General features: G+C 42.7%; 1 protein-coding gene across 5 annotated transcripts in view; it reads left to right on the plus strand.

The window, feature by feature from the left end:
- The window catches only part of TMEM266 (transmembrane protein 266), a 795,378-nt gene that overhangs the window by 235,066 nt on the left and 538,018 nt on the right, over positions 1 to 22,294 (plus strand). For 2 of the 5 annotated variants that reach the window (XM_078685229.1, XM_078685230.1), the window contains exon 6: positions 11,330 to 11,518. The exons of 2 other annotated variants lie outside the window; for them this stretch is intronic. In XM_078685229.1, the coding sequence (XP_078541355.1) occupies positions 11,330 to 11,518 (189 nt within the window). Of the gene's footprint in view, positions 1 to 11,329; positions 11,519 to 22,294 lie in introns of those variants that run through there. One more of the 5 variants, XM_078685233.1, reaches the window with a different exon arrangement.

Here is a 22,294-nt window from a genome sequence, read left to right on the forward strand (position 1 = left end):
AGCAGGACCCCGAAGCTAAGTGCTCAGTGAGCATTCTTGCCCGTTATATTAGGTATAACATTCATAGGTAGTGCCAAAAAAGGCTTATGTGGGCTGTGAAGGCCCTGCCGTTCGTATTTACTGTAGATAGATTCAGTAATTGCCAATCAAAAATAAATTCACCAATGAGCTGAGAAAGGTAGAACATGCTAAGGAATGTTTCTCCTAAAACAAAACATTTGTTATGAGGTAATTTCTTCTCAAACTTAATTGTCTTGTCACCTTGCAAAGACGATCAATTCACTGTAGCATTTCCACACTGGCACGATTTCAAAAGGTAACACATGACATAATAAAGCTTTTGTGGAATGGCACAATGTTTCAGACCTAAACCACACCGATGCTGTAAGCAAAGTTCAGGTATTCTTTAGGGTACAGCTTGTCAGCATTTAACACGGTGAATGTGCACTATAACCTTTGGGATTTAGTGAAATGTAACATTAGTAGATATTGAGGACCACAAGGGAGGACCTTTTTATTCATGCTGGGAATTTTGTTATGCAATGCATAGTAACTTTTTTGAAAATAGAAAGCTAAAATCATGGTCATGTTTTTGAAAGGGTATTTCAACCCAGTGTTAAGGTTGTGAAATACTCACACGACCTTTAAGGAAATAAATGACACTGGATAAACTATTTACCATTTGATTCATGGGATTCCAGAAAGGAATTGCCTTTTCATATGCTTAGTTTCTGAAACCTATGTGGCATGTTTGGATGGCACAATAAACGTGGTACAATATTACCGATAAGATTCCTAAGGATCCCAGTGCTCAGTTTCACCATAATAGCTATATAAGACAATTATCTGCTAAATAGTTGCACACACCTGATTAGTGTGTGTTGTGCATTATAGAAGCTTGAGTATGTGTGTTATTTTATCTCTTTACAAATTACTCAAATTTTGGAAATATCCAAGAATCCCTCTCTTGGTATAGTCATTAATGTCTTGGAAATCCTGATTTTTTGTCATTTTTGAAAATGTTCCTTTTCTTTTAGCTTTTGCAGGCCATCATATGCTATGATAAGAGGGATGCTTGAAATAGGTTTGAGAGCCTTAGTAAGATGTCCTCTTGAGCCATGGGACTTGGCTAAACCAGGAGATCTCCAGTTATTTCGTAAAGGTACATAATGGCTACAGGAAAGAAGACATGAAAAGTAATAGTCTTCTATGAACACAGTGCCATTTCTTCGGGTACTGCATCTCGTCTCCAGTTATAAAAAAAAGTCACAAAATGAATCTTAGCCTTGTCAGTAACAACCTTCCACTTATTGATAGGAAAACATCTTATCCATGTTCAATGTGCTTGCATAGTCAACGAAGACATTATCAGCAACCTGTTTGCCAATTAGTCCACGTTCCACATCAAGGAGTACCTTCTCATTAACGATTTATTCGATCTCAACCCATTTGTGAAGACACCGACCTAGTTAATGACCTTTGAATGAAAAACTTCACCCACCACTAAGAATCGTCTGATAAGAACAGGGAAGTGTAAACACATTTTCTGCTGATTTGTTTTATTCTGGTACCTTCTACTTATCGGCCAGCAGTGGAAACCATTCACCCAGATTTTGACAGTAAAAGTAGAGCCTGAGCCTCCACTCCAAATATTGGAAAACTGAGGCCACTAATGAGTAGGAATCTAAGTAACTAAACTACCCAGCACATCTAGGCATACACTTTGTACCCAATGATGGAGATTATTTAATGTAAAGGGAAGAAGAGGATGTATATTTCCTATGACCAACATTACTGTCACTTCCCAACCACCCACAACACGTATTCTTCTGCCCACCCTTGAGACATGGCCTCTGCTAATTTATTGCAATCTTAAATCATATCATGGTCCTAAGTAGCATCATCACATTGTGGATCAACTGTACCTTCTGCATGGGTACGCCGACTTCCATGACTACGAAGTTTCCAGAGAAAGACCACACATTTTATCTGGACCTCTGGAAGATAAGTGATGATGATGAGGGTAACAGAGGCCCAGATAAAGCTACAACTCAGTGCCTATTTGAACCTCCTCTTGTATTCCAACCTTCATATGAGGGGCACTGCTGCAGGAGACCCAATGCTCTCTTCATAAACAGCAGCAGCCTTAACATCTCTTTACGTTAGACCATTTATGGGAGAAAGGTTAATTATTAAGAAAAGCATTTGCATCCCAAGGATTGAAAATATATATATATATTACGTTCCTTTCACTAGTCCTGTATTCTTTATCAGGGTGCGTTGCAAAGATGGAAACAGTGCAGACCCTCCAAAGAGAGAAAGTGTTATGTAACTGCCTTTGGAAATAAATTCTGATAATGTGGTGAAGGTTGCAAATCTCTTGAACATTTTAGAGATATACGACCGCTGCATGTGATATGAAAGGCTCTCCTTGATTCTGCTCCCAGTAAATCAAGCTCAGAGGCTAGAAGTATACTCAGGATAGGGTCTTATAGGTAATTATAAACGCAGTAATTGATGTATTCCCTTTAAGATAGCTAGTTGGATAATGTTGACTTTTGGGTCAAGGTGGGCTGCATAACATTTCTTTTCAACCAGACGTTTGTTCAGTAAAGTGAAAATTGTGTTCCTTATTTGTCAAATGAGTTTAGATGTATCTATTATTTGAACTTGGTTAGTATAAGTTGAAGACCAGATATATTTTAGTATGAAAAACTATAAAATCTTAAGAAATATGCTTTCTTTTTCATATCAATGTATATTATTATTGTCCATGCATACAGTTTTATATAGAACGTTCATTTGGCAACTGAATTCATGTATTGTTTCGCCATCTGAGGACAATACCAAATAATGATGTACATATAATATAATTCAACAGTATATTCACATAAATTCATTAAGGAATGTTTGATGAATTAATTTTTTGGTAAGTGCAGATTTCAGCCCCTAAAAGGGAGGCAGTTCATTTGATTTCCAGAATGCAAAAAGATCATACATTTAAATTCATATGCCACACATAGCCAGCATCTTTCTAAAGAAATGTATGATTTGCATTGAGCTGAATACTAGACTGACTCAGCACGCGAGTAATGGAAATTTGCAATAAAAGAAACTTTAAAAAAGAAAGGAAAAGCTGTTTGTCACAGTAAAATTTCGATTGTAAAAAAAATTGCTATTCCGCAGCTGCCATTTTATACCTATAAAAAAAATAAAAATAAGGCACCATCTTTTGTGGAAATCTACTCTTTAAAGAAACTTGTAAATATTTACAAAAAAAAATTGAAAGTTCAGAGTTCACTTTTTATTAAAAAGAAAAGACCTAAACCACTTTAGAACAGGATATGTGCAGTAGGGGGTAGGCTTCCTATGAAGGGATGGGCAAAGCCCTGATGACTATCCCCAACGTACACAGCCTTGAAGCCGTATGCTGTGGGGCTTGGCGACTAGTGGCAGGTTACGCCTGTACCCATGACCAATCCCCGCTTTGTACTGAAAAAGGTGTATTAAGAAAGAAAAGTAGAAGACACTGTAGAGAGACAGAAATTTTTCCCAAGGATATGCACACACACAATTCACACCAAAGCTCATGTCGCCAGTCATGCAGAAAATGCGAAACACACATTTTCTAACACCTTGACCGTGGCGCGAATTTTGCCGCTGTGCTGGCATTCTAATCAGTGGGCGGGGTTCGGACGGCCTCCGGCCATCCTCTGCACATGCCCACCGTCATGTGAGACGGCCGGGGGCCGTCCGCAGCATCGAAGGGGTTGAAATGGCACCTGAAAAAAAGACTAACTCTCAGGACATGAAGTATTGTGTGCAGCGCATACCATAACTGGCGAATTTCAATGGTTTTGCGTGTTTGAACCAGAACCATAGCTCTGTTTTAACTTTGGTTATATATATATAGATGGATACATTAAATTGGTAACAATTCTTATGCTGAAGTTTTTATTTTAGTTGCAAAGGTTGAAGGGCCCCTATGTGGACAGGAAAGCATGCACAATATAACACCCACTGAAATGCTAAGACCACACAAAACGTGTTTAAGCTTTAGAAATGTAGTTCAAGGTAAATCTTCATCCTCGAGCATTACTTGCACTGGTTAAGAAAAGTCATAAAAGCAGGGCAGTTTTAAAGGTCATTGCTTAAGTCATAGAAATAATAATAGTGGCGTGGAGGGTCGTAGAGTGGAGTGGTGCACATTGGAGGGGCTCAGAGTGAAAGTGTTGTAGAGTGGATGGCTTGGAGTGTCTTGGGATAGAGTGGAGTGTCATAGAGTGGAGTAGGGTAAAGTGGCATAGATTGGAAGGGTTTAGAGCAGAGGGGCTAAGCATGGCGTGTTGTAGAGTGGAGTGGAGTATAGTAGAGTGGAGTATAGTAGAGTGGCATAGACTGTAGTGCAGTCACGTAAATAGGAATAGAGTGGAGTGGAGTGGCACAGAGTGTCAGAGTGGAGTAGAATAGAGTATTGTGGTGTGCCATGGAGTAGCATAGAGTGTCAGAGTGGAGTAGAATAGAATATTGTGGTGTACCATGGAGTGTCAGAGTGGCGTAGAATAGAATATTGTGGTGTTCCATGGAGTGACATAGAGTGTCAGAGTGGAGTAGAATAGAGTATTGTGGTGTACCATGGAGTGCATAGAGGGACGTAGGATAGACGGGCATAAAATGGAGTTCAGTGGAGTGTCGTAGAGTTGTGGGTTGTAGAGTGGCAAAGAGTAGGGCGGCAGAGTGGCGTTGATGGAGTGTTGTAGAGTGAAGTAGAGTTTTGTGGAGGGTCGTTAAGTGGAGTGACCGCATTGAGTGGAATAAAGTGTTGTAGAGTGCCATAGAGTGGAGGGACTTAGAGTGTTGTGTAGTGGAAGGACTTACAGTGGAGTAGCATAGATTGGAGTAAAGTGTCGTAGAGTGGAGGGGCTTCGAGTCATGGAGTGGAAGACAGTGGAGTGTCTTGGAGTGGCATATCGAAGAAGTGAAGTAAAGTATTGTAGAGTGGAGGGTGTAGAGTGGCACGTAATGTCGTAGTGTGGAGTAAAGTGTCACAGAGTGGAGGGGTGTAGAGTGGAGGGGTGTAGAGTGGAGGGGTGTAGAGTGGAGGGGTGTAGAGTGGAGGGGTGTAGAGTGGAGGGGCGTAGCGTGGAGGGGCGTAGCATGGAGTGTCATAGAGCGGAGGGTAAAAGTCTTGGAGTATACTAGAATGGAGTGCCATAGACTGTTGTAGAGTTGGATGGAGTAAATAGTAGTAGAAGGCATAGAGTGACGTGGGATTGAGTGTTGTGGAGTGGGATCGAGTGGAGTGGCATAGAAGCGAGTGTCCTAATGTAGTAGAGTGACATAGAGTGGACTGTTGTAGAGTGAATGTCATGGAGTGAAGTGGAGCATAATAAAGTGGAGTAGAATAGAGTATTGTGGTGTAGAGGGGGGTGGCATGGAATGGAGGGGCACATAGTGGCATATATTGTGGTAGTGTCATGGAGTGTGCATGGTGTGGCAGTGCACTCCTATTACAGACAACAATGGAAACGGTCGTTACATTTTTTTTGCAGAGTTTTATATATTGCGAACTTGACCCGAATCGGGCATCAGAGCGCTTTACATAGCACCAGTTACGTTACATGAGGACACACATTAATTTTTCTTTTTTTGTTAGGCACAGGGAGATTGTGATTTGCCCAGAATCACAGGATGTTCAGCGTCATTGCCGAGACTTGAACCCAGTTCCCCAGATTCGGGGTCGACCGCCCTAACCGTTAGGCCACCTCCTCTCCCTACAGACATACAGTTTTACTGATAAAACTGTACAGTGCACAAATGAAACTGTGTGGAAATGGCATCACCTAGTGCATTGATTTGTTTTGATCGGATTCAAATATTTGGTTCACCACACTTAAGAATTACAAAAAAGTGCTTCATTTGTGCTTTTTTAATTGTTATTTTCTGAAATAAGCTCACAGTTCATTTACAGACATTTACATTTTTTTGTATCCTAAAAACAAGTCTTTCCTGTCACACCCCCAGATTGTCTGATAAATCCTGTCACTTTGAAGCATGAGAAAGAAAAGTAAACACTAAGCTCCCTCAGAAGACCAAGCCTGACATTTGATCTCTTTGAATGCACAACAAATGTGACAAGATAAGAACAACATTTAAAGGACTGTTTAGAAAAAACAAGCATAAAGTCATGCTGGACAGCCTAAAACAAATAAAGCCAGCAAGTAGAAAGGAAGCAAATGTGAGTTCAAACCACAAAGCCAATGGTAATCGGTGGGCGAAATGCATTCTTAGGTCTGCATTCAGAATGTCTCGAAGAAGTCTTTAACAACCAGACTGCTACGTTGTGTGGCAAGCTTCGATCTAATAAGGCTATTTGATTGTAACTCTAGTGCTTGTAAAATGACAACAAATGTGCATGAGTATTTAAAAGTGTTTTTGCCTGTCAACATTTCAGACCAGATACTTGTACTCCTTTCTGAGATCCTCCCTCTGCTGCAGGGAGTCCCACAAGGCTCTGCCTTGAGTCTAACTTTATTTATCCTATATATGTTCCCCATAGCTGATCTGCTCAAACGTCATGGAATAAGATCGTATCATATGCTGATGACACTGAGCTAATCATCACTCTAGCGCAGGACAAAGGCACTGCAGCTGACAGTTTCAGAGCTTGTTTAGTTAACTTAGCCGAATGGATGGACACCAGCGGTCTGAGACTCAATACTGAATAGACTGAGGTCATGGTCGTAGGGAATCAACCTTCTACATGGTCTTCCGTCTGATGGCCAGACAACCTGGGCCCGACACCCACCCCTAAACCCAAAGTCAAAAATGGAGGTTTCATGTTTGATTGCGCCCCGTCTTTTGATAGGCATGTAAGTGTCCTGGCCGGAGCATGTTTTGAGATCTTTAAAATGATACAAAAGATTGTAGGGCTCCTTCCCAAGTCGGCAAGAAAGATAGTGGTTCAGGTACTTTGGTGTCCAGACTAGATTATTGTAACATGCAATATATTTGGGTTACCCAGTACAGACTGAAAAAGCTCCAGAGAGTCCAGAATACGGGTGCACAGAAATATTCCCAGATATTCTCCCACTGGTACTGCTCTTGTAAGCTCCATTGGCCCCTAACAGAGAAAGAGTTTCTTTCAAGGCACTTTGTATCTGCCGTAAAATCTTGAATCATAAAGGTCCTCAGGAACAGCTTTGACTGTGATTCCGAAGATAAAATGAGCACGACTGGGTGGTCGCTCCTTTAGCTACATGACTGCAAAGATGTGGAACGCTCTCCCTCTTGATCGGAGATTTGAATGCTCTGAAACAATGTTCCGAAAAAAACAAAAAACCTGGTACAGACAACTTTAAACAGTACGGGAGCTTTCTGTAGGACCCTTGTGGCCTGTTCATGCCTAGCGCAGGGACACTCCAACTGGAGAAACCATGTGCTTTACAAAACTCGTATCATATCCGTTACATAAGCATCACAGAAGAATAACCAGTGTAGGAGCTCCTTAACAGGACCAAATAATCACTTAGATGGGGACTGTACAATATTTTTGTTCCTATTAAGTAGTTCACCATGTACACTTGTCAGTGAAAGGCAAAGTTTGCATTCCATTGATATGTTGCAGCCTCAGAAATCCAACATAGTTGAAATTGTCTAACATTTCAACATTGCTGTTACAGCATTTATGGCCAGAGGTTCTACCTGGAACCATTTGGGGCGGATCCATCATGCTTTTAACTCTTTTCTACCAATGAAACGCAAGCCATCTGCTGCTAGTTTTATTTTTTTGCATCTTATCTCCTGCAGCGATGAATAGATGTGTATATGCTTAATTGCCATTGGCGTGATGTGTCCATGTCACAAATAGTGAAGTAAGAACTTTATTCCTATAACTAAACACCATAAGTGCATCCCTATATCGTGTAGTCCCTTAGCCCCCTCTTGTTTAATATCTATCTTACTCCTTTAGTCGTACTTGCTGAGGCTCTGGTGGCTAAGGTGATTGTCTATGCTGATGATACCCAGCTACTTTTCACCTGGAAAAAGGATGAGGATGCCGTGGCGGCTGTTCAATTCTGCCTGTCTTCAGTATTTAATTGGCTTGTGAGTGCCCAATTAAAATGTAATGAAGACAAGTCGGAGATACTCTTGTATGGTAATTTTCCCCCTGGTTTTAGAGATTTGATCTGGCCCCTGAGTTCTTGCCACCGTCTTCTAGCCGTAGCACAGCTAAGAATTTGGGAGTTTGGTTCGAGGATAATTTATCTTTTGCCACCCAAGTCAAGGGACTTTCAGGGTACTGTTTTGGCCTCCTCAAAATCTTGAGAAGATTTCTTCCACTTTTCCCACGGGCGTCCAAAGAGACAGTAGTCCGCGCGCTCATTCTTTCCCGCCTGGATTATGCTAATGCTCTTTATCTGGGGATTCCGGCATACTCCAAGTAGTGCAAAATGCAGTGGCTCAGCTCTTGTTATAAATCCCTGCAAGAAGTAGTGTGCAAGGTTGTCTTCGCTCTCTTCATTGGCTTCCTATGGCCGCTCGGGTGAAATTTAAATCTATTACCATCGCCCATCGTGCTCTGCATGCCTTGGGCCAACTTATCTGCAGAAACGTTTTTCTTTTTATGTGCCTGGGAGACTACTTTGCTCCTCCACTCTGCTCCTGGCAAAGGTTCCCCGTTTTTATCGGCACAGGCTTGGTGGTTGTTCCCTCGCCGTTATGGCGGCCCAGGCCTGGAACGCCCTTGCGCTTGCGCTTCGTAACACTGAAGATCCTGGGTTTTTAAAAAAAGAAATGTAAAACTCATCTTTTTGTCTAGTATGGTGAGCTACTCAGTCCCTCTGTGCTCGCACCGGGACACTCCTTGGAGTATCAGGGCGCGTTAGAAAACTATATACCATAACAATATATATTCGGCTGTACAAATTCAATCTGCTAAATGCTTGAATTATTTATTTCATCCTCTTTATAAAACTACTTTCATATTAAGTTTTACAATTTTTGAGGAATGTTTATGAAGTTACCTTAAACCCAGTGCTTGGTATCCCAAGGAATTGATCTCTCTAAATTGATTGGCAATATGTTAGCAAACAAAATTAGTGGGATTTAAACTTTTATAATCATCAGTGTATATACTCTTTTAACATCTGAACAAAATCATCGGGCATAATCAATTTGTGTTTTTCATCACTAGTTCTGTCATTGTTTGGCTTCAGAAATGTATAATTGTCCATTTTTCAGTGGCAAAAAGTTATTGCACAAACTGGGTTTTTGATGGATTTTGCTTTTTTTCTCAGGAAGAAAAGCATTTTATTGATTTCTGCTATGATATTGATGTACCGTTCATTTTTCAGGCCCAGGAGTGTTGCATCAGATATGTTGTGCTTCTGTGAATATCTCCACAACGGATACATAGCACAATTTCTCTGGCTAATGCTTCAAAATATCTTTGTTTACTTGTATAATTCGTCCCACCTCAACGTTATGCGTTTTTTAATAATCACCTTTAGAGATATTTATTTGCATTGCAGTAGAAGATAATACACTATTTCTTGTCGTGTTTTTTGTCAGTACAGGGAACTGACTCAAATCCTTCATTTGGTGTCACTGAATGGCCGTGATCTCCCAGTTCAGTATGAGCGCAAGCCTGGTGAAAGTTGCCTCTGATAACTCTAAGGGAAGTTGTGAGGAGGTGTGCGATGGGGTGCTTGACATTGTATTTATGCATTGATTAAAGGTTTCTCTTCAATTATTTTAGACGTTGATTGATTATATAAATACCTGAAACTTAAGATATAACATTCCAAGGTAGGTCAAACGTCTTATAATTGTATTTCTAAAAAATGTTCCATTGAACATTGAAAGACCAATGCCATTGTACTTGCCAAGGCAGAGCTATTTTGGATTTTAGAGGTAATATTCTGTGGAAGGGGGTTAAAGAATACTTTACCCATTTGCATTGCTTCCTGGTATTCCAAAGGACCCTGTGACTAAAGGTCTCAGACCTAAATCAAATAGGTTAGATCCACACCCATTGTATTGATCTAATATGTGTCTGTAGTGGCAATTTATGTGTTTAAGGTTGGAATCCTAGTTTGTGCTTATACATTCAGCAAGAGTAATTAAGATGTGTAATGTTTCACACGGCCAGACTGAGGTGTGTCAATTCAGTGCTGTAGAATCTTAATTTAGTGGCTTGTTGAAGCTTCGGAGTGCTTCTTAGATATTTTATTTGAAGTATACTTGTATGTATTTTATTGCTTGTTAAGCGCAACTGTCACCCAAAGGGCATCCTGGCGCTGAGACCGATCCAGAACCATCTATTACATGAACTACACTACCCTTGGAAACAAATGGGTCTTTAAGTCCCCTTTAAAAGTGAGTAGATCAAGGCTACTCCTCAATGTCAGAGGCAGAGTGTTCCACAACTTGGCGGCCGTAAAACTAAAAGCACGTCCGCCCATCCTCACTCTATGTATCCTGGGGACCCTAACCAGGAACGCCGAGGAGGATCTCAGAGGTCTAGTGGCCTTATACCAAGAAAAGAGACTCTGAAGGGGTAGTGGTCCCAGTCCATGCAGGGCCCTGAAGACAAGGCACAAGGCCTTGAATGCAATTCTCTGCTGGACCGGAAGCCAGTGAAGATCGGCCAAAGCTGCCGATGAAGAAGAGGAACTTGGCGTGCTGTATCGTTCAAAACAAAAACTTGTATATTATACAGCCCTTCCAATTCTGAATATTCTTTCGTTCTATTCTGGTATTGCTTGGAATAACAATACTGGTACAAATGGAATACTTAACAGGCACACACTGGAGATGGATAAGGACGTGGCCATGGTGATGCAAGATTATTCTGCTCTTTTTGTCTATCTACAGTGACCCATCTTACACCAATGACGTAATTGTAGAAGCTCATCTTTTTCATGCTAGACATTCTCCAGCAAGACCTGTCTATGTTGCAGCTTGATTAAATATAATAAATTCCTGTTTCCATATGTAACAGGTCATGGGTGGATATCTAGAACGCACTTCACCATTACTATCAATTTGGATGAAATGTCTCTTTGCTCATAGGTGCATAGTCGCCATACCAAATCGATCAAAGAGGGTACCACCCTCACTCACTAATCACGTACCTTTCGTTTTGGGTCCCATCAATATCCTGTACTGCCTTTGTTTGACTCCTATTGCATCTGTGTATTCAGTGTGAAGGTACACTTGTTTATTTAGTATTTAAAGTAATTTGAAAATCCCACACAGTATATTGTAAATATATAATAAACAGTTTACATTTTTATTTTACTTTTTCTCAATGTTTTATCTCTAGGCCTACAATAGAAGGTGGTGTATCAGACGTTGAGATAATTTCGCAACAAGTAGAAGAAGAAACCAAAAGCATAGCTCCAGTGCAACTTGTTAACTTTGCTTATCGAGATTTACCCCTAGCAGCTCTTGACATTTCTGTGGCAGGCTCACAACTTTTGGCAAATTTGGACGAGGAGTATCAAAGAGAAGGGTAGGTGCATGTCATAATAGCTTTCTAACCTGTCCGTGTGCCCCGTGAAAAATGCCACACTGTAAATGTGGGTATTTGTACAGATCTGTGAATTTCATAGTTGGTGACAGGGACTGCACCATTAAAGTTATTCATTTGTCTTCAGTTATAATATTAAAGTTATTTATGTTATGCAAAGATCTACGAGAAGAAGGTAGGAAGTGAAGGAGTGCACACGAGATGGGAAGGTAAAGGCTAAACATGTAAAAACCTACTACAGTAGTGGTTGACTAATTAAAGCATAATGGATAAAACTTGACACTGGCTGCGCTAATGGGATATTAACATCACTCAAAGATTACTACTTTATTCTTTGGAAATCGGTCACAGACACAAAGTTGATCACAGAATATTTATTGATGAACTATAAAACTGAACTAACATTTTTGAGTCTTGATTCAATTCAATGAAAGGTCTTAAATTATTCAAGAGTACATCAATTCCCATCAGAATTTAAATGTTGTACCTACAATCGACCTCCATTCTGAAGTTATGGTTTCTACACTAATTATATTGTGTATTATATAGTTTTCAGTTGTACATCAGAGAAATAATCATGTTTTCAAGCACCAGCTAAGTGATTCTGACTATACATTTACATATAACTTTCAATTATAATTTTATGTGTGGACAGCAGGACATATTTTTCTAATAGATACTTCTACTTGCAGATTACTCACTTTTTTAATATCCCCAGGTGCCAGACTAGATTCAGAAGTTTATCATAGCTTTTCTTCGCCGGTAGATGGCGCTCGCTCCATCTTATCCAGATTCCATACAGGTGTGACATCACTGGAGTCATATAGCATCACCCTCGCACCCCAATGTCTGTTCCTTTTTTCTGCAACTTTGATATGGGTTTGGCGCTACTTTCTGTTATTTTTTTGATATTCCAGATACATAATTTTCTTTGAAAAAATGTATTATTCTGTAGTGTACTAACCAATGTCTTCCCCTAATAAGTCAGTTGAAGTCTTGCTACTTGAGACATGAAGGAATGTCCATATCCAACTTCTACGAGGGCTGCCCGTCGTGGTGTGTCTCAAAGTTGTGCAAGAAATGCGGCCTCAATCACACTAAGGCCATCAATGAGAAGGAGGCCAATCTCTTTAGGGCTCACACCATACACAGCAGGCCAGGCACAGTTTGAGGGTGGCCTCACAATCACATTCCTCCCTATCTTCCAAGTCGTAAGAGAAAAAGGCACAAGAACAATAGAAGGGACAACGACTCTCTTCGCTGTTGCTTGAAGTCCGGAGGTGGTCTCCACCTCCAGTGGAGTCTTCCTCAGAGTCGGAGCTCGGACAACGTAGGAAGCTGGCTCTTTTTTGATGGTGAACTAAAACGAGGTACACTGTGTAAAGAGTCCCAGCAACCCTTATTGGGTTACAGAGGCAAAATGATAAAACTAAACTTACTCTTTTGTGGTAGTGTGGGCGAGCAGTTTAGGCTTATCAGAGGTAGTGCTAAGCTTTTGTTGTACTCAGAGAGGCAATAAATGAGACACACACTCAAGAATAAATCTGAGACCAATTTAGAAAAACCACTCATATTTTTATGTAAATTTTGATACCGAGAACTTTGTTATCAAGTAAGTACTTTTTTTCAAGTATGAATTTTTACAGGGAAGTAAATAGTTCACTTAAATGCGTCTGTACGCAGAAATGCTTTCCTATGGGAGAAAAGACATATATTGCATACAGTTATTTGCGATCGGTTTCTGGGGGTCTCCTTCAGGACTTAGGGTCGTAGGAGGACAAGGCCCAAAGTACCACCAACAGTTACTTGATACCTCCCCTGGGGTGTCTGAGTGCCGGGGTGCTGGTTGGGTTAGTAGCTGTGCACGCTATGCCGGTGTAAAGAAGGCGTGCCACCTAGAAACAAGCTGCAGTGGGAGACTTGGGGACAAGTCCAGGAGCTCCCAACGAGGGGTTCAGGTCACAAGGGTCCTGGAGACAAGGGGGCACAGCCGGTTCGTTGGCATCTGCGCTGGGCCGCCTGGGTGCAGAGTGAAAAGATCGGCTGGCTCTGCATCTTAGGGCCTTGTGGTCATTTGTCTTCGTCGGTTGGGGGTTCAAAATCAGGACAACTGGGCCACTCTAGAAGTGGGTCTCTGCGTTTCCTGGCGTCGCTTGACGGCTTCATGGTATCAGTGCAGTGGGAATCCGGATTGGACTCTTGACAGGCTCTGTTTTCTGCAAGAGGTCAGGTACCCATGGTATTGGTCCTGTGCGGCTCCGGTTGGTTCTGGTGTCCTCCCACTTAGTGGTGGGACAGATCTGACCTTCAGGAGCACAGATTCCTCTTCCTGAGAGGGTGCTGTATCTGGCTGGCCAGGGACCAGCAGCTCGGTAAACCGAACTTTGCGTTTTGGTGCCTGCAGAGTGCAGGAGAGTAGCTCTTCTACTCCAAGATTGATGGGAAGGACTGGCAGTCTCCTGGGGTTCTCAGAAGCTGGTCAGCTGCAAGACTAGTCGCTGGTCACGATTGTTGAGACTGGTGCAGGCAAAGTTTGGTGCCAAAGTTAACCGCAGTCTTCAGTTCTTGCTATTCTCGCTGCTGTTCTTCGTCCTCTTTTTTTTGATCTGTCAAATCTAAGTTCCTGGTGTCAGGGTGCCACCTAAATACTCAATTTAGAGGAATTACAGGAAGTGACGGGTAATAGCCAATGGGCTACTTACCTTTATGGTGTCTTCACCCTCTTGATGCAATGAAAGATAATTCCTAGGCAATATTTATATATAACATTTCTTATTCTGTGTGTCTTATAAAGTAACTAAGTGTAACAAAAAAGTAATTAAAAAATACAAAAGTTTATTTTTCAAGGCCATTGTTCAATGCTATAGTATACAATTTAAAAACCCAATATTATGTATCAACATAGTTTGTTTCATCATTTATGAATAAATTCTCATTACTGTACAAAAGTAATCTAAAAAAGGCAATCTGGTGGCAGAATGATTAATCAGGGTGAGTAGGAGGTACTATGCGAATAGCGCTACCTGGTGTTCATCGCCACCAAATGGTATGCCCTTGATTGTAGTAGAATGGCGGATGGTTACCACTAGGGGTTCTACTGCCAAGGCAAAGAGCAGAGGTGATAGTGGGTATTCCTGATGAGTACCCCTGTGAATATGGACAGGAGGGGCAAGTAGTCCGTTGTCTCTGATTTGTGCTGACGGGGCAACATAGGATGCCATGATACAAGATACCATGACTAGGCCCAATCCAATCTTCCATAGTAGAAAGATAAAGAAAGGCTCAGTCCACCCTATCAAACGTTTTCTCAGTGTCGAGAGGAAGGAGAAACGCTGGGATATTGCGCCTCTGGACCTTTTCCACCTGGTGGGCTACTCGCCGAATATTATTTGCCCCTTGCCTTTGGCATATGAATGCCACCTGATCTGGATCTATCAGGCTTGGAAGGTAGGGTTCCAGGCGGTGTGCCAGTAGTTAGTTTGGTGTATAGTTTGGTATCCGTGTTAAGAAGAGAAATAGGGCTATAGGAGGTGCAGGACCTCGGGTCTTTCCCTGGCTTGGGAATGAGAACTATCTCTGCCCTGGACATCATAGGGGTTAAGCTGGTACGGTCAGTGAGAGAATTGAATAACCGAAGCAATAGTCCTGGAGTTGAGGTAGAAACAAGTGGTAGAAGGAGACCGTGAGTCCAGCAAGCTTTTCAGTGCCCTTTGGAGCTCTTCTAAGGTAAACAGGGCTTCCAACTGCTGTGCATGGGAAGGGTCAAGTGGCGTCCAGGTACATGAGGCAAGAAATGAGTCCATCTCCTCCTGAACAATTCCACCTTGGCTGTGTCCTCGATTTTGAAGGGACTCGCTGATTAAACTTAGATTCCCAATAGGATCTATGTTTAGTTTTGACTTTTCTGATGGGGGCCCTTTTGAACTCGTTGTCGGTTACAGTTGTTGACTTTCAAAACTATTTTTCTTGACATCACTTCAGCAAGACATGCTAGTAAGTTGCAAGTGTTGTGTGGTCAACCTTCAGTCATCTGCTTCTAACCAGAAAAACTTGTGTTGAGGGATAAAGCATCTTTCCTACATTCGGTGGTAACCCCTTTCCATCTGGGAAAATCCATTACTTTTCCAACCTTCTTTCATCCACCCCACCAAGAAGGAGAGACTACACTGGCTGGATCCTTCTAGGGCGATCAGTTTTTACATCGACTAGGCGAAGAAGATTAGGTTTAATGATCAGATTTTCTTTCAGTATATAGGCAGTAAAATGGACAGGGCTGTCCAGAAGAGGACCTTCTCATGCTGGCTCATTCCGTGCCTTAAAATCTGTTATGCCCTTACCAAGAAGGAACCACTGGAGTGTATCCACACATATTCCACCAGAGCAAACTCAACTTCAGAACTTGCCGGGGTGTTCCTGTGCTTGAAAACTGTTGCAAAGCAATGTGGGCTTCCCTTCACACTTTTTCAATGTAGTGTTGCCTGGACTCAATACTGAAAAGGAATGGTTATTTTGCTCATTCCATGCTGCAAATCTTTCTGATGTATCCATTCCTTCAAATCCATCACCCTGGAGGAGGTAGTGCTTTGGTATCTATTCAAAAAGTTAGAATACCCATGTAAAAATATACATAGGGAGAAATTGACTGAACTTCAATAATTATCTGTTCGAGACATATGAGCTGCAGATTCTACACTTTGCATTAGACCGCCACCTGGTGTTGGGCTCGGATGATTGCATGTTGTTGTCGTCTTGGAAGGAGCCTTTTGTAGTCACGAGATAGGTGACTCCTCCCTTGGACGATAGTGCGCATGGGCATTGGCTCCATCCTTAGATTGTTTTTTGCGCCACTGGGTTCGGATGAAACTTATCCGCTCCGGTTCAAAATCTACGTTTCAAATACTTCGACGCGTAAAAACTTATTCAAACTTCACCAAACTACTTTCGATATCGATAAACGTCCACTCTACTCCATCAGCTCGATTCCGGTCGTCGATGCGGGCTGTTGGGCCTATCCACACCGTGAGGCCTACACCTCATGGAAAGAACACCATTCAAAAGATGCCCCAAATGTGTAGCAAAGTTTCCACACAGTGACCATCACGAGGTCTGTAACCTGTGCTTATCGCCAGAACACGATAATCCAGCTGTACAGCCTGTGCATCCTTTCGATCCAAGAAGACCATTCGAGATCGGAGGGCCCGTTGACACGACATGCAGAGATCGGCTCCGGAACCGGTGGATATCTTCTACGAAGAAGTTCCGCTCGTCCCCGAAGAAGATTCAGACGATCTCCAAATCGTATCCGGGGCAGACGACTCCGATGACTCCATACCATCGGGTCAGTGCGCGAGTACTACTGCCCCTGCCCCATACCCAGCACCCAAATCGAAGGCAAAGGTCCACACTCCGCCTCTGGGGCCCAGTTTCGACCCGAAAAAACACTTCAAAAGCCCTGCCATCGAGCCCGGCTCCTAAGAAAATACTCAAGCCTTCCCGTAGCTCCTTACCGAGCAAGCCGCACTTGCCGATCCCACCAGCTCCCTCGGCACCGAAACCGAAAGAAGTCCCGGCTCCGAAACCGTCGACTTCTAAAGACAAAACTATGAAGCTAGAGTCTGACGCCTCGAGGCAGACGAGACCAGCTTCTACTCCGAAGCCAATATCTTCGGTACCGAAACCTACAAGGCCTGATTCCGATGCGCTCAAGCCCTCGAAACAGCCTACGACACAGAAAACAATACCTTTGGTGCCGAAATCTACGCCAAAGGACACAGTAACAACTCCTAAGGCTAAAGATAAACAGCAACCATGCCCGGAACCGAAAAAAATCAGCGCCGGCAAAGGTTCCGCAAGGGGAAGACCTTTTCCAACCTGATCCTCTACTAAAGAACATCTACATTGACCCAAAGAAAGGTCATGTATCCACTACACCACACAGGAAAAGGAAGTCAGACACAGCACCTACACCTGCAGTGCCTGTCAAGAAGAAGGACTCTGCCACATCTCCTATGCACCCTCCTTCTCCTATCCTTCATCTCCTGTTCCCCTTAACATTTCACCTCAAAATTCTCCTGAAAACTCTCCTCCTCATTCTTCACCACATACACCTCCAAATGATGATGAGTACAGCATAGTGGGAGGGGCAGACCCAGATGAGCCTTTTCCCTACCCTATTGATGATCCAGATTGGGAGTACCCAAACCCGCCAGATATTCCTGACCCACATTCATATCCATCAAAACTTTCTCCCCCAGAAGACAATATTGGTTTTGGGCACTTACTGAATAGGGCTGCCATCTGTCATGGGGTCACAATGCATTCAGATGAGGCAGAGGAAGACTTTTTATTAGACACGTTTGAACAATCACAAAAGTCTGTTCAAATTCAGCCTATGATTAAAGGGGTCATCAAACATGCTCCAGAAGTATTTAAAGATCCTGTACGTGCTAGGATTCTAAACCCTAGAATTGAGAAAAAGTACAGGCCTGCTCCTGGGGATCCTGCCTACATTAAAGGACAGCTACCCTTAGATTCCCTAGTTGTGTCAAATGCTAGAAAAAGAGCAAACTCACAGACATCAGGTGAAGCACCACCCCTGATAAAGAATCTAAGGTGATAGATGCTTCAGGCAAAAGGATAGCTGCACAAGCTAGCAATACATGGCGTAGAGCTAACACACAAGCCCTCCTTGCAAGATATGACTGGGCTCACTATGATCAGTTAGAGACACTACTGCAACATCTACCTGACCAATATAAGGCGCATGCAAACAACCTTATACAAGAAGGCAAGTTAATTTCAAATGCCTCAATCAAGTGCGCACTTGATGTAGCAGACACTGCATCTAGAGCTGTAAACACTAGTGTCCTACTTAGACGTCATGCGTGGCTACGCATTTCAGGATTTAAGCAGGAAGTGCAAAACTACCATCTTAAATCAGCCATTCAACCAACATCAATTGTTTGGACCAGAGGTAGACACAGCACTTGAGAAAATGAAGAAAGACACTGATACAGCCAAATCTATGGGAGCTTTGCAATCCACACAAGCTAGAGGCTCCTTTCGTCACTCCTTCTATATGTAAATGTAAATTGATAAATTGATACTTGTATAGCGCACTACTCACCCGCAAGGGTCTCAAGGCGCTTGTACGAATACCGCTGTGGAACCCATCCTGGCTTTCCCTGTGAGGTGTCCACTCCTGGGCACCCCAAGTTGGAGGCCAGGCATCCTTAGCGTTGTGGGGGCCGTTGTGGAGATTAAGCAAGCTATTGCCCAGAGTTGCAGAGTGGGACTCCATGATTGGAATAGGCACCGAGGCGAGAATGATCAGGTCCGTGGAATTTTGAGCCCAAGACCCGCAGAGGCGGGGAATTGAACCCTGGTCCCGGGCTAGACCTTTGCATCAGGGTCTGCCGCTCTAACCACTGAGCCACACTTCTCCACTATAGAGGAGGCTCCAAACAGACTGGAGCAGACAATACAGCTTCCTTCAAATCCAATACATAGACATCCCCCAGTAAAGGATATTTTAGAGGAGGCTATAGAGGCAACAACAATGAAGGAAGAGGTCGAGGTAACAACAATAATCGAACCTCTTTCACCACAAAACGGTGACTTCCCTCTGCTCCCCCAACAGCACTCCACTCCTGTAGGGGGCAGACTAACACAGTTCCTGCCTGTCTGGAATTCCATCACAACAGACAGGTGGGTAAGACAAATTATCCAGTATGGCTACTGCCTCAAACTTACAGCTACCCCTCCACACATACCACCCAGGCAGCGTCCAATGTCTGCAGAACATCTTACACTGCTCATACAAGAAGTCCTATCACTTCTTGAAAAGGACGCTATAGAAATAGTTCCTTTACAACATCAAGGAACAGGGGTTTACTCGCTGTATTTTCTAATACCCAAAAAGGACTGGACACTAAGACCAATTCTCGATCTCAGGCCCCTCAATCACTATATACACTCAGATCATTTTCATTTGAGCACTTTACATTAAGTGCTCCCATTGCTGCAACAAGGTGACTTCCTTACAACACTAGATCTAAAGGACGCCTACTTCCACATTCCTATACATCCTTCTCACAGGAAGTATCTGAGTTTTGTACTGGAAGGACAGCATTATCAAATCAAAGTCCTTTCATTCGGGGTAACAACTGCATCAATAGTGTTCACAAAGTGCCTAGCAGTAGTAGCAGCACATCTCAGAAGACAACCGATAAATGTTCTCCCATATCTAGACGATTGGCTCATAAAAGCCAAGTCATTCAATCAGTGTGTCCAACACACATCTCAGACAATTCAAACATTGCACGACTTCGGGTTCACAATCAACTACACCAAGTCGCACCTACAGCCCTCTCATGTACATCAATATTTAGGGGCCATAATAAACACGTCTACAGCTCTAGCATATCCCAGTCCAGCAAGGATTCAGAGCATTCAAGATTCAGTCACAAAGTTTCAACTTCAACACTCTCTTCCAGCCAGAGTGTTCATGAGACTAATAGGCATGATGGCATCTTGCATCTTTATTGTACCATATGCAAGACTGCAAATGCATCCGTTGCGAGAATGTCTAGCACAACAGTGGAATCAGGCTCAAGGACAACTAACAGACCTGGTGTTGGTGGACAGCAGCACACATCGCTCTCTGCAGTGGTGGAACACCAAAAACTTGACAAAAGGGCGGCCGTTCCTCGAACCTGTTCCACAAATAGTACTTACAGCAGATGCATCTCTCACAGGATGGGGAGCCCATCTCCTACATCATGCAACTCAAGGGCAATGGACCATTCAACAAAGATCGTTCCATATCAACCACCTGGAACTGCTAGCAATATTCTTAGCGCTCAAAACTTTCCAAGTACAAAACAAAGCTGTCTTAATCCGGACGGACAACATGACAGCCATGTACTATATACAAAAACAGGGGGGGACACACTCTCTACAGCTGTCCCAGCTTGCACAGAACATTTGGAGATGGGCCATTCCACAAAACATACATCTTTTAGCAGAACACCTTACAGGTGTTCACAATCTGATAGGAGATCTGTTAAGTCGGCAGACACAACAGATTCACGAATGGGAACTACATCCGAAAGTTCTTCTACCATTCTTTCACAAGTGGGGTCATCCAGACATAGATCTGTTCGCCACACACAAAAACGCAAAATGCCTAACCTTCGCCTCCAGGCTTCCACACCCGCTGTCCAAGGGCAATGCGATATGGATGAGCTGGTCAGGCAGATTTGCGTACGCTTTTCCGCCACTACCACTATTACCACTAATAGTGCGCAAGCTACGACAACAGTCCTTCAAACTGATTTTAGTAGCTCCCACATGGGCACGCCAACCGTGGTATACAACACTGCTAGAACTATCCCTAGTTCCACACCAAAAACTACGTCTGACACCATCCCTGCTAACGCAAAACCATGGAGACCTCAGACATCCAGACCCAAGCCAACTGAATCTGGCGATCTGGCTCCTGAGGTCTTAGAGTTTGGTTATCTTAACCTACCACCAGACCGTATGAATATCATTAGAGAAGCCAGGAGACCTACTACTAGAGCTTGCTATGCTGCTAAATGGAAAAGATTTGCCATTTACTGCAACAATAACCAAATTGATCCCCTAGATTCTTTCATCCAAATATCATTTGCTACCTTCTATATTTACAAAGATGTAACTTGGCATATTCATCTATACGCCTACATCTGGCAGCAATTAAAGCATATTTACAAAATAGACAACATCTGTCTTTATTTAGAGTGCCTGCTATTAAAGCATTTATGGAAGGATTAAAAAGAATCATTCCTCCCAGGTTACCACCCTCTCCAGTGTGGAACCTAAACATTGTTCTTACAAGGCTCATGGGACCACCTTTTGAACCTCTACACAAATGTGAACTGCAATTCCTCACATAGACAACAGCTTTTTAGTAGCTATTACCTCTCTTAGGAGAGTTAGTGAGATTCAAGCTTTCACTATACAAGAACCATTTTTACAATTAGACCGTAATAAAGTAATTCGCAGAAGAAATCCTAAATTCCTTCCAAAAGTAATTACTCCATTTCATTTAAACCAATCTGTAGAGTTTCCGGTGTTTTTCCAAAACCCAGACTCTGTAGCAGAAAGAGCTCTACACACCCTAGACGTTAAAAAAGCTCTTCTCTATTATATAGATGGGACCAAATCCTTTCGCAAAACAAAGCAACTGTTTGGAGCTTTCTCTCTACCACATAAGGGCAACCCCATCTCTAAAGCTGGAATTGCAAGGTGGATTGTAAAATGTATACAAATATGCTATCAAAAAGCAAAACGTACATTAACAGTTCCTCCTAGAGCGCACGCCACACGCAAACTAGGAGTCTCCATGGCTTTCTTAGGGAACATTCCCTTAGAAGACATCTGCAAGGCAGCAACATGGTCTACAACATACACCTTCACTAAGCACTACTGTGTTGATGTGCAAGCCAAGCAACAAGCTGCAGTAGGCCAATCTGTCCTAAAAACTTTTTCAAACTACTGCAACAGATACAGGTGACCACCGCTAGGGGAGACACTGCTGCACAATCGATGCAAAGTGTAGAATCTGCAGCTCACATATGCCTCGAACGGAAAATGCTACTTACCAGTTTGCATCTGTTCTTGGCATGTAGAGCTGCAGATTTCTACACGCCCTCCCGCCTCCCCGGGACCTGTATCGGTTCCAGTTTCATCTTAATTAGATATACACATGGACAT

Source organism: Lissotriton helveticus, chromosome 3_2 (genome assembly GCF_964261635.1).
Source record: "Lissotriton helveticus chromosome 3_2, aLisHel1.1, whole genome shotgun sequence".
Classification (NCBI taxonomy): Eukaryota; Metazoa; Chordata; class Amphibia; order Caudata; family Salamandridae; genus Lissotriton; species Lissotriton helveticus.